Below are 13,536 nucleotides of genomic sequence, written 5' to 3' on the forward strand. Positions count from 1 at the left end.
GAACAACTTACAAAGTCACAGCTTTAGAAATAAACCCTTCCCCGAACTTCCTCTTGTTCAAATCTGGTTAGTTACCCAGCAGAATCGGTCAGAGCTGCTACGGATGGACCTCACCCTCCACATTCCCCAGAGAGGGGCTGTCACAGGAAGCATGGTAACCAAGAAGCACACAACATGCTAGTTACCAGAGATGCTGCAACAACAGCCATACGAAAGACCCATTTCCCATGTTATCTGGATGAAGTTGCTGGCTAACAGGGCCAAAAATGGCATGGCAGAGCGAGTCAGACTGATGCACTCTCTATTTTCAGACAATGTTCAGCTCTGAGCCAGTATTTTCTGGAGGGGCTGCCAGACAGCAGTGCCTCCTGACACACTTCCTGTGCACACTTGGGCAGAGTCCGAATCCTCCTCCTGAAATCAGCTGGAGGATTTCATTGCAGTTCAACACTAATCAAAGGACAAATGAGCTGCCGCACCGCTTCCCAGTTCCCTCACATCATCTCCTGCTGTTCTCCAAATGCTAAGCAGATTGGAAAAAGAAAAACCCCACCACTTATGTCCAGAAGGAGCAAAAGCCTCAACACAAATTTATTATTAACTTGTGCATCAGCATAGGTTCAGTACTCCTTCATGCTTTACGGCTCAGCTTTTTCTCAATAGCAGAACTCTTACTAGAAATAGATTCAAAACAGAACATATGTTCTCTTTATATTTGTTAAAATAAATAATTATAGATGCAGCTCTCAATCTGTTATCTCAACGTTTAAGCTAAACGCATCTAAAGGGTTCCCAGCACGACGATAATTCCTCAAATTGAAAGGCATCCGCCACCACTACCCTCTCCTTGTTGACAATTCTTTACAGGCAGTGCAGTCTCAACAAAACAATGTTTCTCCTCCCTGGAACGGAGTGTGTGGCCTGCTTTCTGGTCCAACGGCACTTGTCTAAGGACACCTGTAGAATATCTTGCACATTCTTGCAAAGAGAGGGGGGAAAAGCATGGAGCACAGAGGGGTGAAGACTACTTGCACTTACCTTTCCAAAATCTCTGAGATTTGCCAGTGGAAACTAACTAATACAAGCTTAGCAACAGCATGCGATACCTGGGTGGAAAAAAAAAGAAAGGTCATATTCTTAAGGGCACATCTCTGCTTAGGACTATGACTTCCTAAAAAGACTAATAAATTGTGCAAATTAGAATAGCCCAGTGACAGCCAATTCCCAAACTATTAGACATAATTCAGTTTTGACAGTCAGGTATACCTGTAAACACACATGTAAGAACGGATGTACCCAAGCAAACTCCTGTACTCTTAGCAATCTAGTCACAACAGCACACAGAGGAAGGAAACGAGAAGTCACTAGATCTGCTCAATCACTCATGGATGTCCAACTTCCAGTCCTGACCATGGTTGCCAGTCGAGAGGCCCAGACTGGACTCAGATCAGGGTCTTTGCTAACTAAATGTTAATAAGTAGGTTACACAAGGGCAGATACCACTTACTTAGCTAGAGAAGCAGTAACAAGCTGCAAACACAGACCTGTTGTAACAGCAAACGGTAGAGGGGAGGAAAAAAAAAAAACATTTTCCCAAGCCTTTAGTATTGAGAGGAAAGCTCTACACTGGAATAGAACAGGAAGAGGGAAAGCTACCCTGACAAGGACTATTTCCACGCAGAGCTGCTCGCGCTACGAGCGCTCCTGGCAAGCTCTAGCATGGTCCATGCTAGCCAGAGCAAGCGTTTGAGCACTCTCTAGAACACTGCAACAAGATGTTTAAAGTCATGTTGCAAGGGCACAGGCGAACAACTTCCTCTTTACTTCTATGCAGTGATTTATTTCAGAAGAAAACAGATTGCTCTGCTAGCACAAAGAGGCTTGCAGTCACCAAGATCACAGGCATCAGCTGAAAGGCCGGACTTTCAGCCAGTCACTTGCTCCCCTTATGCCTTTTGTAAAGCTCATGGAGTTCAAACAAAGCAGGTCTCCTGCAAACAAACACTTCTCCACGGGAACCCAGAAAGCTCAAAGACTCCTGCCTCCTCGCTAGGAGCACGCGGGCAAGCCCAGCAGTCCGCACGTTCCGCATTCAAACACTCTCTGAAATTAAAGGGCTCTATTTCCCCCACTGTGAGAGAAACTATCACCATAGCATCTGGCTCCCTCTACTACCCATACAGAAAACACAGCTGCATCTAACTCAGCTGCAGGAAAAGTCCCTTTTTTCTAGAGGAGCTGTCAGGCCTAAACCTTCAGCTGAAAAGCCATAAGCCATCTTGAATCCTGCTACAGTTGAATCATGGAATCCAACATACCGATACGTAGATGCTCAATATAATCAGTTCAGAAAAAACAAGCAATAGTTGCTCCTTCCACAAAACAGACGGGCTCTGCACAAATGCTGGCAGCATGCTAATTACTTCTCTAAACCTCCCCCCGCAAGAGGTGCAGTTTCACAACACAGCTGACCTACTCCTGCTGTGCGGTCCCGTGCCAGCACTGCACTGGCATTTGTCAGCGTCGGATGGTCAGTCCGGGGAGCTAAACCGGCACAACGCTGCCGTCCTGCTCAGGCAGACGAGCGCTCGTGCAAGGGCAGGGCGCGGAGAAAAGCGGGGCACCGGGACCACCCAGCCATTCGGTCAGCTTTACTCAGTGGGACGTGGCAGGAGGCACTCAGCATTTTTAACTGGCTCTTATCCACCTCTGCTTTTTGATTTGCCAACCTTGCTGGCCGCTAGGAAATCCCAATACTAAAAGAGTAATTGTCAATGCTCGAAGAATCCTATTTCTACGAGAACTGAAGCACTGGTGTAGTGCTCTCTGAGATCTGGTATATCACCTTCCTTGACTTCACCAGCGATGTGACCCTTGGAAAACAAAGGCCAGGCGTGCAGGGCGGCCCTCACGGCCAGCGCAGAGACCTTTGGTTACACGGAGAGTGGCACGCGGGGCCCTGCTGCCGACAGCACGTAGTCGGCTCGGGTTTGGATGGGTGAGGTGCCACTGCTGCTTCCCACGGGCTGTTATCTTAGCCCTCCGCCTGTCAGAGCCGGGCAGGAGCTTTAACTCCAGACAGGCACTTTCGACGTGCTTGTACAAGGAAAACATCTGCATTTCGCTTCTGTAAAGCAAACAAGCACCAGGAACACGGTCTCTACAAGACTGGCTTCCTGCAAATGCAAACCACATGCTAATGAATCATTCCCTAACAGCAACAATTTCTCAGTAGCAGTACGGAAGAACTACCATCCTGACAAAGGAAAAAACAGTCTTAAATGGGAAGTTCATGTGTAACACATGAAAATTAATGTCTTTCAGTTGGATTTTCACAGCCTGAGGTGTAGCATCCATTGCAGCATCGCACTGCCCTAACAATGACTCCATCAACAGCGCATGAAGTTATTTGTTTCCAGAGAAGAAACCAATTAACAAGTCTAGTCAAGAATGAAGAAGTATACAAATACCAATGTTGGCATATGCACCTCTGAAGTCTAACAAACTACCCTAACACAATCAAATGCTTTTGAATCAAATTATTTGTCAGGCAAAACGTGTAATTAATGTTCCAAAAAGATGCCAAGTTAACAGCTCTAGGGACAAGTCTATCACTGAAGAAGTTTTAAATCAAGATAAATGATTTTGTAAACTTTTCCCCCCCCTCCTCTAGAACACATTTCAGGGAAGTTCTATCGCAAGCAAAGAAAGTCATTTTTGCCCTTGACTGTGAATCCAACTAATCACAGTAGCCAAACTTTGCTTCCCAGCTACCCCTCTCTGCTGTTCTTGGTAGGGGAAGAAGAAGAAAGCTTCTGTGGCTACTCCTGTTTTGCTCCATCTGCAAACACACAGACTGGACCAGCTACAGTGCCTATTTTTTTACTTGTATCATAGAAGCACCAAAGAATAAAACATTCTCAATTCATATAGCCAGGGTCATGACAAGAGTCCGCTTTCATAAAAGCCCTGAAGCAGAAGAAAAGCCTTGATACTGCCTGTTTGGAGGGCATGGGAACTTGCAAACAAGAAGTCCCAGAGTCAGTTATAGCAACGCATCCAAACTCTGGTTGGCGTAGAAGTACTAGTGCTTGCATGTTAAGATCAGTAACATTCAAACTGTGAGAATAAGAGAAGGAAGAGGAAGAGAGCGGTGATGAGGCTGGGCCTTCCCTGCTGACTAAGGCAGGTGGAGCCTCGCCACGTGACCATTTATGTCCTATTCACCAAGAGGAAGACTGGGAATTCAAAAGTCAAACATGAATTACAGTAAGGGCCAACGCTGCTGGAGAGATTCAAGAAAACAAGCATGGAAAGAAAAACAAGTTTTTTTAAAAAAGCCTACTTGTATTGACTAGCAGTGCTCTCCAGACTTCAATTAGGAGAGGGAGCGAATGATTGTACCAAGTCAGCGAGATCTTTCACAACACCATCCCAGAATAACCCAAGTATTTCTTGGTAAGTAGAGGCCAAAATAAGCTGAGCGCAGAAAAACAGTGCAGCATTCAAAAGTTTGGTCCACGTGTACCTGATTCACTACCTTTCACTACTGGAGAAGTAACGGACAAAAGCGGATACTGCTGCACGAACTGTTCAACTAGAGGACATCAATACCCTCCATGCACCCTCTGCAGCCCCCCCCTGCAGGAAGAAATAAGTCTTGGTTGCTGATCAGGGCACACTGCCCAGTTTAGGATTTCCTGGACAGTCAGAAGTTTCACACAATCAAAGATCTCACATTTATAAAACATTCTGGAAAGCTCCGATTCAGTCTTCTATCAGCATGTTCTCTGAAGCAACTGGGTACCACAAGAATCTTACGTTTTCCAAAAAAAAACAAAAAACCCCAATACTTCAGTTCAGAAGCAAAGAAAACAAACTGAAAAAGATGCCTTTGATAAACTGGCAATTTTGCTTATACCTTCTTATTCTGGTTTCAGAGTACCAAGACCCCAAAAAGAGAGAGAGAGGGCCTGCTGGCGCCTTGCTGGCAGCAAGTCACTTCAGTAAATACTTCTACAAACCACAGTACAAAAGAGAATGCATATTCTAGATGCTTTGCTTCTATTTTAGGTTTTGTCTGCACTGATGGATTGTTCCAATGCTTCTACATAACTTGAGTTCTCCAGAACTTTGCTCATTATAATTAAATGTACTACAGTTCAGAAAAGGAAACCTGAAAACAGCAGTTCTACTGAAAGCTTTCTTTCTCTCTTACTCTTCTTACCATCAGGCTTCTTTTTCTTCACGATTAGAGGGTGAAGCCGAAGAGAGAGGACTGCCTGGGCAACATCTCATCCAATCTACAATTTCCAGCTTCCCATTAAAACAGCAGTTTGGTTAACCTCCATCGGCTTAACTCTGATTTCCTCATGATAGATGGCCAGATGTCAGAATTGGGCACCAAACGCTAACGTTTACCAGCACACTGGAGAAAAAGTGCAATGTCTATACACACAGGAAGGGTGCCAAGAGGAAGCTGCTCTATATAAGGGGAAGTCACCACAGGGATCATTAAAAAAGTCTGAAAAATGTACATAATGCTGGACAAAATTAGATTTTAAAAGCAGAACAAAGTAGTCATGCCATAGCATTAGACACGTCTGTATTTTTTCGGAAGACAGCACAATATTTTATATTATTTCTATCTGCAGGTTAATCTCCTGGGTTCTTTACTCCCACGGATAAGAAAAAAATTCTCATACTTCTGATATAGAGAGATTGTCTTGTCCAAGAGAATGCCAGACTATCAAACAAATTTGTGAAGAAGCTCTTCCTGGGTTTGGACAGCTCTAAGACAACCACATCTCAGCTTGCTTCCCTAGATAAGCTATGCTGTTTGAAGAGCTGCAGTTTCATCTCTCTACAGCAAAAAATCTTTTTAACCACGCCACTTTGACAGTTGCTCATTCAGACAAAAATGTTTCCTAAAAGCTAAAAAACCCACTGTCTTTTGTAGAGTTTATATTCTACAGAAACTGTTCATGCATATTTATGAAGCATGCATTTCTCACGAGTTCCTCGTCTCACTTTTCTTTAAGGGATGGCCTATTTTTTGGCCTGCTTGGTCTGTTTTCATCCTTGCTTTTGCTGAGAACTTCCATTAGAAATTTAAACAGGATTCTAGAGACACTCTTTAATTAAATATTTTTTCTTGACCCAAAAATTTGGGAAAGTATTGGCTGTGAACCCGGAAGAGCGCAACCCAACCCAACCCACAAGTTCATAACATGGTTCTCAAAGAGATACAATTCAGAATGAGTTGAAGATGTTATGATCTGGTTGGAGCTGATATCCTGTGGCTTTGCATCAAGCTGACTATGTCCCGTTAAATCAGGGTTGCACTGAAACATCTAGCTGAGGTGAACACAAAGCTGGCATAAAGAAATGCAGCTTCTATTTCTTGGGTTTCCCCTAATAAAAGGTTTTCTACAAATACAGTTAAACAAATAGGATTAATCTTGAGAAGCATTTCTTTTTATCCTGGAACATGATTTTTGGTAGTCCTACAAGAAAAGGAAAGTACTTATGAATATACCAATTTATGTCTTGAATCAAACTTCTAAAAATACACTCCTCAATTCTTTAGAATAACAACAACACACAAGCAAGAACCTCAAATGGTTGCTGTTGGTGAACGGCAATAGGTAAAACAGAAGGGACCGAAGTGAGCCCATAGCAGAGAACAGTAAAATATCAGAAAGAAATCCTATTTTGGATGGAATAACTGAAGAAAAAAAAAATCTTCAGACATGCATAACTTAAATATACCGAGATAAAGAAACTGGCCCGCAAATGGAAAAAAATATTATTTTACACTGATTTCTCATGTTTAACGTAGATCTGACTCCCTCCACAGACCACTGGAAAAACTATATCTGACTGCCTTTTTTTTATTGAAGGATTTCTCAGAAGACTGCAGAAATATTGGGGATTAAACAAAAAGAAACACATATGAGCAAACAAAAGCTTTTTTTGGACCACATTTTCTTCTTTGCTTTGATCCACCGCTCTTGTTAAGCAGAGTTCCAACATGCAGTCCTGGTAGAAGTCTCATGAGGTTGCAGAGGCCCAAGCTGTGATGAATACTGCATGCTCTAAACATGGAAAGCGTTCAAAGTTTTGTAGCAGTCGTCTTTCTTAACTGTTATAGGATGTTGAGCATTAGAAGGCTATTTTCAAAACTGTACTCAAATTGATTTCACTTATCAGAAACTCACTACAGAAAAAGACTAAGTTACAACAAAACAATCACATACCGCCGCCTAAAGTTCTCTGGGCTCATTTATTCTTAAAAAAATATAGGAAAAAGCCCTCCATCTTTAGATTTTCACTTGTATTATCATTGAGAATTGGTTTGACACTTCAGCCGCTCTCCTGATTACAGATGCAGGCTGCATTGGTGAAAGAAATACAATTTAGATTCTTCCGCTGCGGTCTCAATACTGTGGAATAGTCTTGACAAACAGCAACCGCGCTACATCACGGGCTTCTAATCTGCACCCTGCACTCACCCACTGGCATGCAGAAACCCAATGTGAGTCCACAAGATTAGGAATATATTTATGAGGCAGAGTGCAGTTTAGGACTGATAAATACTGCCAGTGTTACTATGCAAGGTTCATGAAGCTGTCTATGCACAACCTAGTCTGCCACATATTGAAGAAAGGGGATTTCAGGTTAAATCCCAAACCCTTCTCTGCACTTACACGTAGCCTTAATCCATCTGCTCCCCTCCATACGACAGTGCCAATTTCAGCTGCCAACAAACAGGATCAGTAGGCCTCGGCTAGGAAATCTCAACAAACGTTGAGATTTCTCAAGCTGTGATGCTATTCCTTCTGAGGAGGATCAGAAATAAATTCAAAAAGTTTTAAGCAAGATGGCATGCTAGAAGGCACTATTACAAAATAACAATGAGATTTCTTCTTTGAAAGATTTAGAGTGAAAGAAACGCAGCAAAAAAAAGCTGTAAGACTGAACACAGACATAAGATTGACATGAGACTCCCCAGCTATACTCACTGGAGTTATTCTTCCCAAGGCAATGCCGTGTCCAAGAGCAATAGTGCCCTGTGCACAATGCACTGCGCTCCCTGTGCGCGGTGCTAACATCCCCAGCAACATACGCCACTGCTGCGTTCAATTCAGCCTCTGCTTAAGCACTTTCCCAGCAAAACATAGGAGACTTGGATAGTTCTTTCCGGGCCCACAGAGCATGCGAAGGATGGGCAGTAGCAGAGAGGAGCTAACCTGCAGCCACATGGTCATGACTGGCGGTGGTGGTGGTGAAGTTCTGCCAGCTTAGAGCACAGCCCGCAAACTGCCAGGCAGCCAACTCAAACTGGAAAGCACTGGCGCACACACGCAGTCACAGGAGCATGCACACGCAGAGCACTGGGCGTAACGCAAAGCACAAGTTAACTGTGCGGGGAGTATCCCTGTTCAGCCCCAAACACCACCAATCTTTATTTGACAATCCCAGCTTCTAAGGGCATTTTTCTTTTGTTACAAAAGACAAAGAGGAGGAACGGCTGCTTTGTAGAATAACGTTGCATCGCACACTTTTGCTACTCCATGCTTAACTGCCACATTTTGCGTGCTGTGACTATGTACTTCAACCGCCTCACACTGCTTCTGTGATCATGTTGTCCAGCTGTAAGCTTGCAATGTGAAACAGTTCCTGAAAGATTGTTTAGGCATTTTTTATGACTTGTGTCTTGCCTCTACCTCCCACCAAGATCAGACTCATCAACAGCTGTGAACAGATTTTTGCTCACCGCAGAGTTACACTGCCTGTAAGATACACTTAACATGTGAATCACAAAGAAATGTGTGGGCTTTAAGCACCCTCCACATTTGTGGCTCATTTTTCCAATCAAGCTGAGAAATTCAGCAGTCCTGGGCAATGAGGAACAAAACTGATTTCTCTCCTCAGATGACTTCATGAAGTTTTCACAGTTGCAAGGTCGGGGCTCTCCAGCCAGCTCTTATCTCACTGACCAGAAGTATAAGAAAACTTAGTTATACCTTTAACAAAGCTTTTTGAGAGTCAAAATAACACACACACACACACACACTGAAGACTGTTATGGACATAGCCCTATCTTCTTGACGCTTAACGTATTACTAAAACAAAGACTTTGTGTATCTGGCAGGTAACAACATAGCTTGTGTATAAGAGAACTTCCAGAATCCTTTTTGTCGTCTACAAAACAAGGAGAAAGGACAATAACTTCTAACTTGCGTGTTCCTAAGGATTCCAGTTACAGACTGGAGGCCCACATAATGTCGGCTTGTTATTATAACACAGAACATGCTACAGACTTACATGCCCTGACTAACTTAGGGTTCACAAGTATTTTAAATATAGAATGTTGTTATTGCCAAAGGCCACCATATGGGTTTTGTGGAGATGCTTATACGTTAGGGTCTACCATTTAATATTTAAAAGTTCAAATGATTTTTTACTATCTACCAATTTCAGCTAACCTGACTTTGCTTCAGGTTCTACGGACATATTAACTTTGAACCTTTATTTTTTCAAACTCTGCTCTTGTGCGTGTACATTTTAATATTCTCAGGGTTTTTAATACATCTCCTGTACTTAGGGTATTTACGTACAGCTAATCTTTTAGAACTTCCATTTTACGTTGTGTACAAGCCTTGTGAAGTCCTTATGGCATCAAAAGCCAACCTATGTAACATGGCAGTTTTTTTTCAGATAAGCACCCTGTACTACATACTTCGTTGTGGTTTGCACAACAGTAAGGGATACATTTAGTCTTTTGACATCTGGCTTTTTACAGACTTTTTGCAATCACACTGAACAGGCGCTCTACAAGTGCCAGCTCTTTGGGTAGAGCTGCTCATGCAGGCTGCCAATCTCCATGCACATGACTCTGGATCTGCTAAAGATGGTATTTGAAAAGGACTGCTGCCAGCATTCACCAAGTAGCTCCACAAGCTAACTATTCTGCGTCAGCGCAATTTGAGCGCGTGGAATATTTTCACAGGGTTGTGTTTTGATGAGCAAATACTAATTTGGTTGCATTAAAAGATATAAAACATCAATAAGGTGAGTGAGAATATATGGAATAAATTGGTTCATCTCTGAAAGAGCAGTAGTGATAACAGGGATTATTAGATTCAGTACTCTGCCTGTACTATGACAGCAAATATGCTTTTTGTACCTACTAATTTTGATCTTCACAGGAGAGGGTTAAAAAAAAAATCACAGGCTGTTATTTCTAGAAGCAACAGAAACAAGCTTTTTGCTGTCTGGTGAATATCAGCAGGTTACTCGCATTAATGAATTGAAGAATTTAAGTTCTCCCGTTTTACAATTCCTGCAGTTTTAGTGAAAACTCTATCAGTATCAACAGTCTGTAAAACAGCATGATTGACTATCTTTCCTTGGTATCTTGTACCTGCAGAAATGACTGACAGTTTCTGAAAAGACAAAGTCACAGTAACACTTTTTCACAAATTGTAACTAAAATCGTCTTATCTAGTGGCTTAGATCACCAGCGTAAAGAATTTGGTAAAAAGTAGAAAGATTTTATCACTGAAACAGAGAAACTACTGCCAGTTATTTGGAACGTTACAGATACCCCAGGCTTGTACAGCACACCCTCAGGAACTGTCATCCACCAACGAAAACAACGTGACGTGATCACACGCTTAACCGCTTGTCAGTGGCAGGGTCAACTTTTGTACAACTGTTGAGTATTGCACTGTTCCTGTGCACCGATATCGTCGCTCCAGGACTCAGTTACTCAATGACAATTTGACAGAGTTCACTTGAAAACAAACTTATTACTATCCAATTTTAGTTCACTGTTTTTGAGAGATACTGATTTTATAAATAGATTTGCTTTTTTCAAAGAACTGTCACAAATGCCTGCAGACTAGCAAAAACAATAGGTACTCTTGAGAGCAAAGCAACACTGTCCTTAAGAAGTGGTTGGGTCAATTGGTCGTTTGGGGAATCAAAAGTCTATGAACCGTTTCTGAAAACGGCCTCAGAAAGTGATCTGCTTCAGTTCACAAGCCTTTTGCCCAGAGAATCACCGTTTTGGATAATATTCGTTTGACATTTTATTCTGATGTGTTTCAGCAGAGATGGCTCGTCCTAATTGCAGTCAAGGTACTGAGTCCTCCATGAACAGGCCTCTTGACTCATCAGCACTAACCAAGGGGCATACATTTACACTCCTTTTCCCCAGAAAGCTAGGATCTACTCACAGTTCTTACTAAAACCAAATTGAGAAGAAACTTTTAAAGAACCATTTATGAAATCTCTCTAGTTTCAGTATGGTGAATTCTGTTCCTAGATAACCACATACTGTTGTTGAAAGCAAGATACACTGCACAGCTGGCTGTATTGACTGCTACCTTGTTTGTATGTTCTTTTCTAGCCAGAATTCCCCTTTTGATAAAAAGCAAGCCAGAAAAGCTCAAGGTCAAAGTTTCCTATGACAGCATGAGATGCACTAGCTCTATTCATTGCTAATTCTATTAGGGGCAGATTTTAATAAGTTTTAAACAGACTCTAGTCTAGAAATCATATAGCTGAGAGAGAAAAAAAATTCATATATACTATTAGACTACATCATTTCAAAACGACTGAGGGTTTTAACACAACAAGGGCTTACATCAACTTACATGCTGGGTTTCATGCTTTCATCATAAAACCTAAGATTTTAACCCCATTTTGTCACTAGCTGGAGCAAATAAACAAAATGAGTGTTTGGTGGCAGAGACTATCTTGTTGTTGCAATCAAACTTCTAAACATAGGTAGGATGTTCACATCTGACCTGAAGGTGGCCAGCCAACACAAAGTGTTCAGTTATCTGGCCAGCTTCAGTAAGAGTGACCTGCCACTCACAAGGAATGAAAAAAGGTAGCCAAGAGGGTTTCTAGGGAAGATAACCCTTTACCTTGACACGTTAAAGACAACAGGCATTCAATGGAGTCAGCCCAAAATAGCTGAGTAACACAGTCAGAAAACATTTTGACGGTTAGTATCGCATTTACTCTGTTCATTTAGATTAACAACAGCATAGGTTGTAAGTATGAGGATACAAAGCTCTGAATACCACTTTCTGATCTGAAAAGAGTGTAGACACTGTCACAGGGGAAAACATGCTCAAAAGGCCCTCAATTTAACCTTCAGAAAGTGAATCACCTAACAACAATATACCAATAGCACAGCATTCAAAAACTGCTTTGAGTTCGTTCGCTGAATTCATTTTTTTCTTCCTTACTTTAGGGAATTGTTATCCTGAAAATGAATAGACTAATACAAACTGCTCAGCTTCCATGTCATAGATTGCCTTCAACATTGCACCTCCTGGCAACGGTCCTTAATTTACCTTTGTCTTTCCCTGACAGAGGCAACCACTCTGTGCTAAACATGATCTAACGTTGACTAGTGTTTGTGTGGTGCTTTTCACAAAGTCACAAAAGCTACCCCTGAGAGGTAAAGAAGAAGGAATCAGCAAAACAGACGAGGGTGCTCACAAAGAACGATCCCAAGTAGCCAGAAGGTCAGCACTACATCATGAAAGGTAGCCTTCAAAGGAAAAAAAAGTTTAGAGCTCAAGGAAGTTAGAGGAAAAGAATGTTAACACAGTTCTTACAAAAACCAGCCCCTGTTTATGCATAACCATTAAGTCAATGGAAAATAATGATAACAAATAGTTCAACATGCTCTATCCAATTTCCTTCTTCTCGTACTCTTGCTAATGTGACCCAAATTCTTTCCACTCCAGTTTTGTCTCAGAAAACTAACCAAAAAAAAATCACAGCTTTCACAGCTTTCACAGCTTTCCTGGGGTGCGGGTGAGGGAAAAGGGGAAGGAAGAAGCAGAGCTGCTGAAATATTGTAAGAAAGGATGCCAGGAAACAAAAAAGCACTTGCTTCAGAGACACAACAGATTTCCAACTTAAGAAATGTACAGTTCTTGCATCACCACTGCTAGCAAACAGAGGATTAGGATGGCGCTTTAAGAGCTAAAGACTTAATGCATGGCTGACATCATCACAGTTTTTTGAGCTTCCGCCCAGATTTACTTTTCCTTCCATCCCTTCCCCTGACAAGGGTCATATTTAGGACCAGATTTGATCTAACAGATGGGTTTCAATGATCAGGGCAACTATCATCTTTGCTGTTCTAACATCAGAGGGACTTCTGGAATTCTTGGAAAACTGATTTTAACTGTGGATGCCCCAGTTTTGAAGACTGGATCAAATATTGCTTTTGTTAATTTAATTGAAATGAACATGTCAGGGTCACCTTTTTCAAGGGTGTCCCATTTGGAGCCACGCAGTAAGGAGCGGAAATGCCTTTCTAAATCCACTTAATTGCTAAGAACCAAGAGCAACTGACAGCTGGATCAAAAGTGCTCACCAGTTACTCCTATTTGTTCCTTTCTTTTGCCTCCCTTTCTTACAATATATACAGAACAGCAGGCATTCAGCACTTGAAAAGCACATTTTAGAAAAATCAGGGTCAGGAGTTTGATAGTCAAG

The 13,536-nt window shown here is 42.1% G+C and overlaps 1 protein-coding gene across 7 annotated transcripts in view; it reads right to left on the reverse strand.

Annotated features, from left to right (window-relative positions):
* ARIH2 (ariadne RBR E3 ubiquitin protein ligase 2) overlaps positions 1 to 13,536 on the reverse strand; it is a 36,121-nt gene that overhangs the window by 16,546 nt on the left and 6,039 nt on the right. For all 7 annotated transcript variants that reach the window (XM_068907296.1, XM_068907295.1, XM_068907293.1 and 4 more), the window contains one exon: positions 1,039 to 1,106. In XM_068907296.1, coding sequence (XP_068763397.1) covers positions 1,039 to 1,106 — 68 coding nt within the window. The remainder of the gene's footprint in view (positions 1 to 1,038; positions 1,107 to 13,536) is intronic.

This window comes from Struthio camelus, chromosome 14, assembly GCF_040807025.1.
Source record: "Struthio camelus isolate bStrCam1 chromosome 14, bStrCam1.hap1, whole genome shotgun sequence".
Taxonomy (NCBI): domain Eukaryota; kingdom Metazoa; phylum Chordata; class Aves; order Struthioniformes; family Struthionidae; genus Struthio; species Struthio camelus.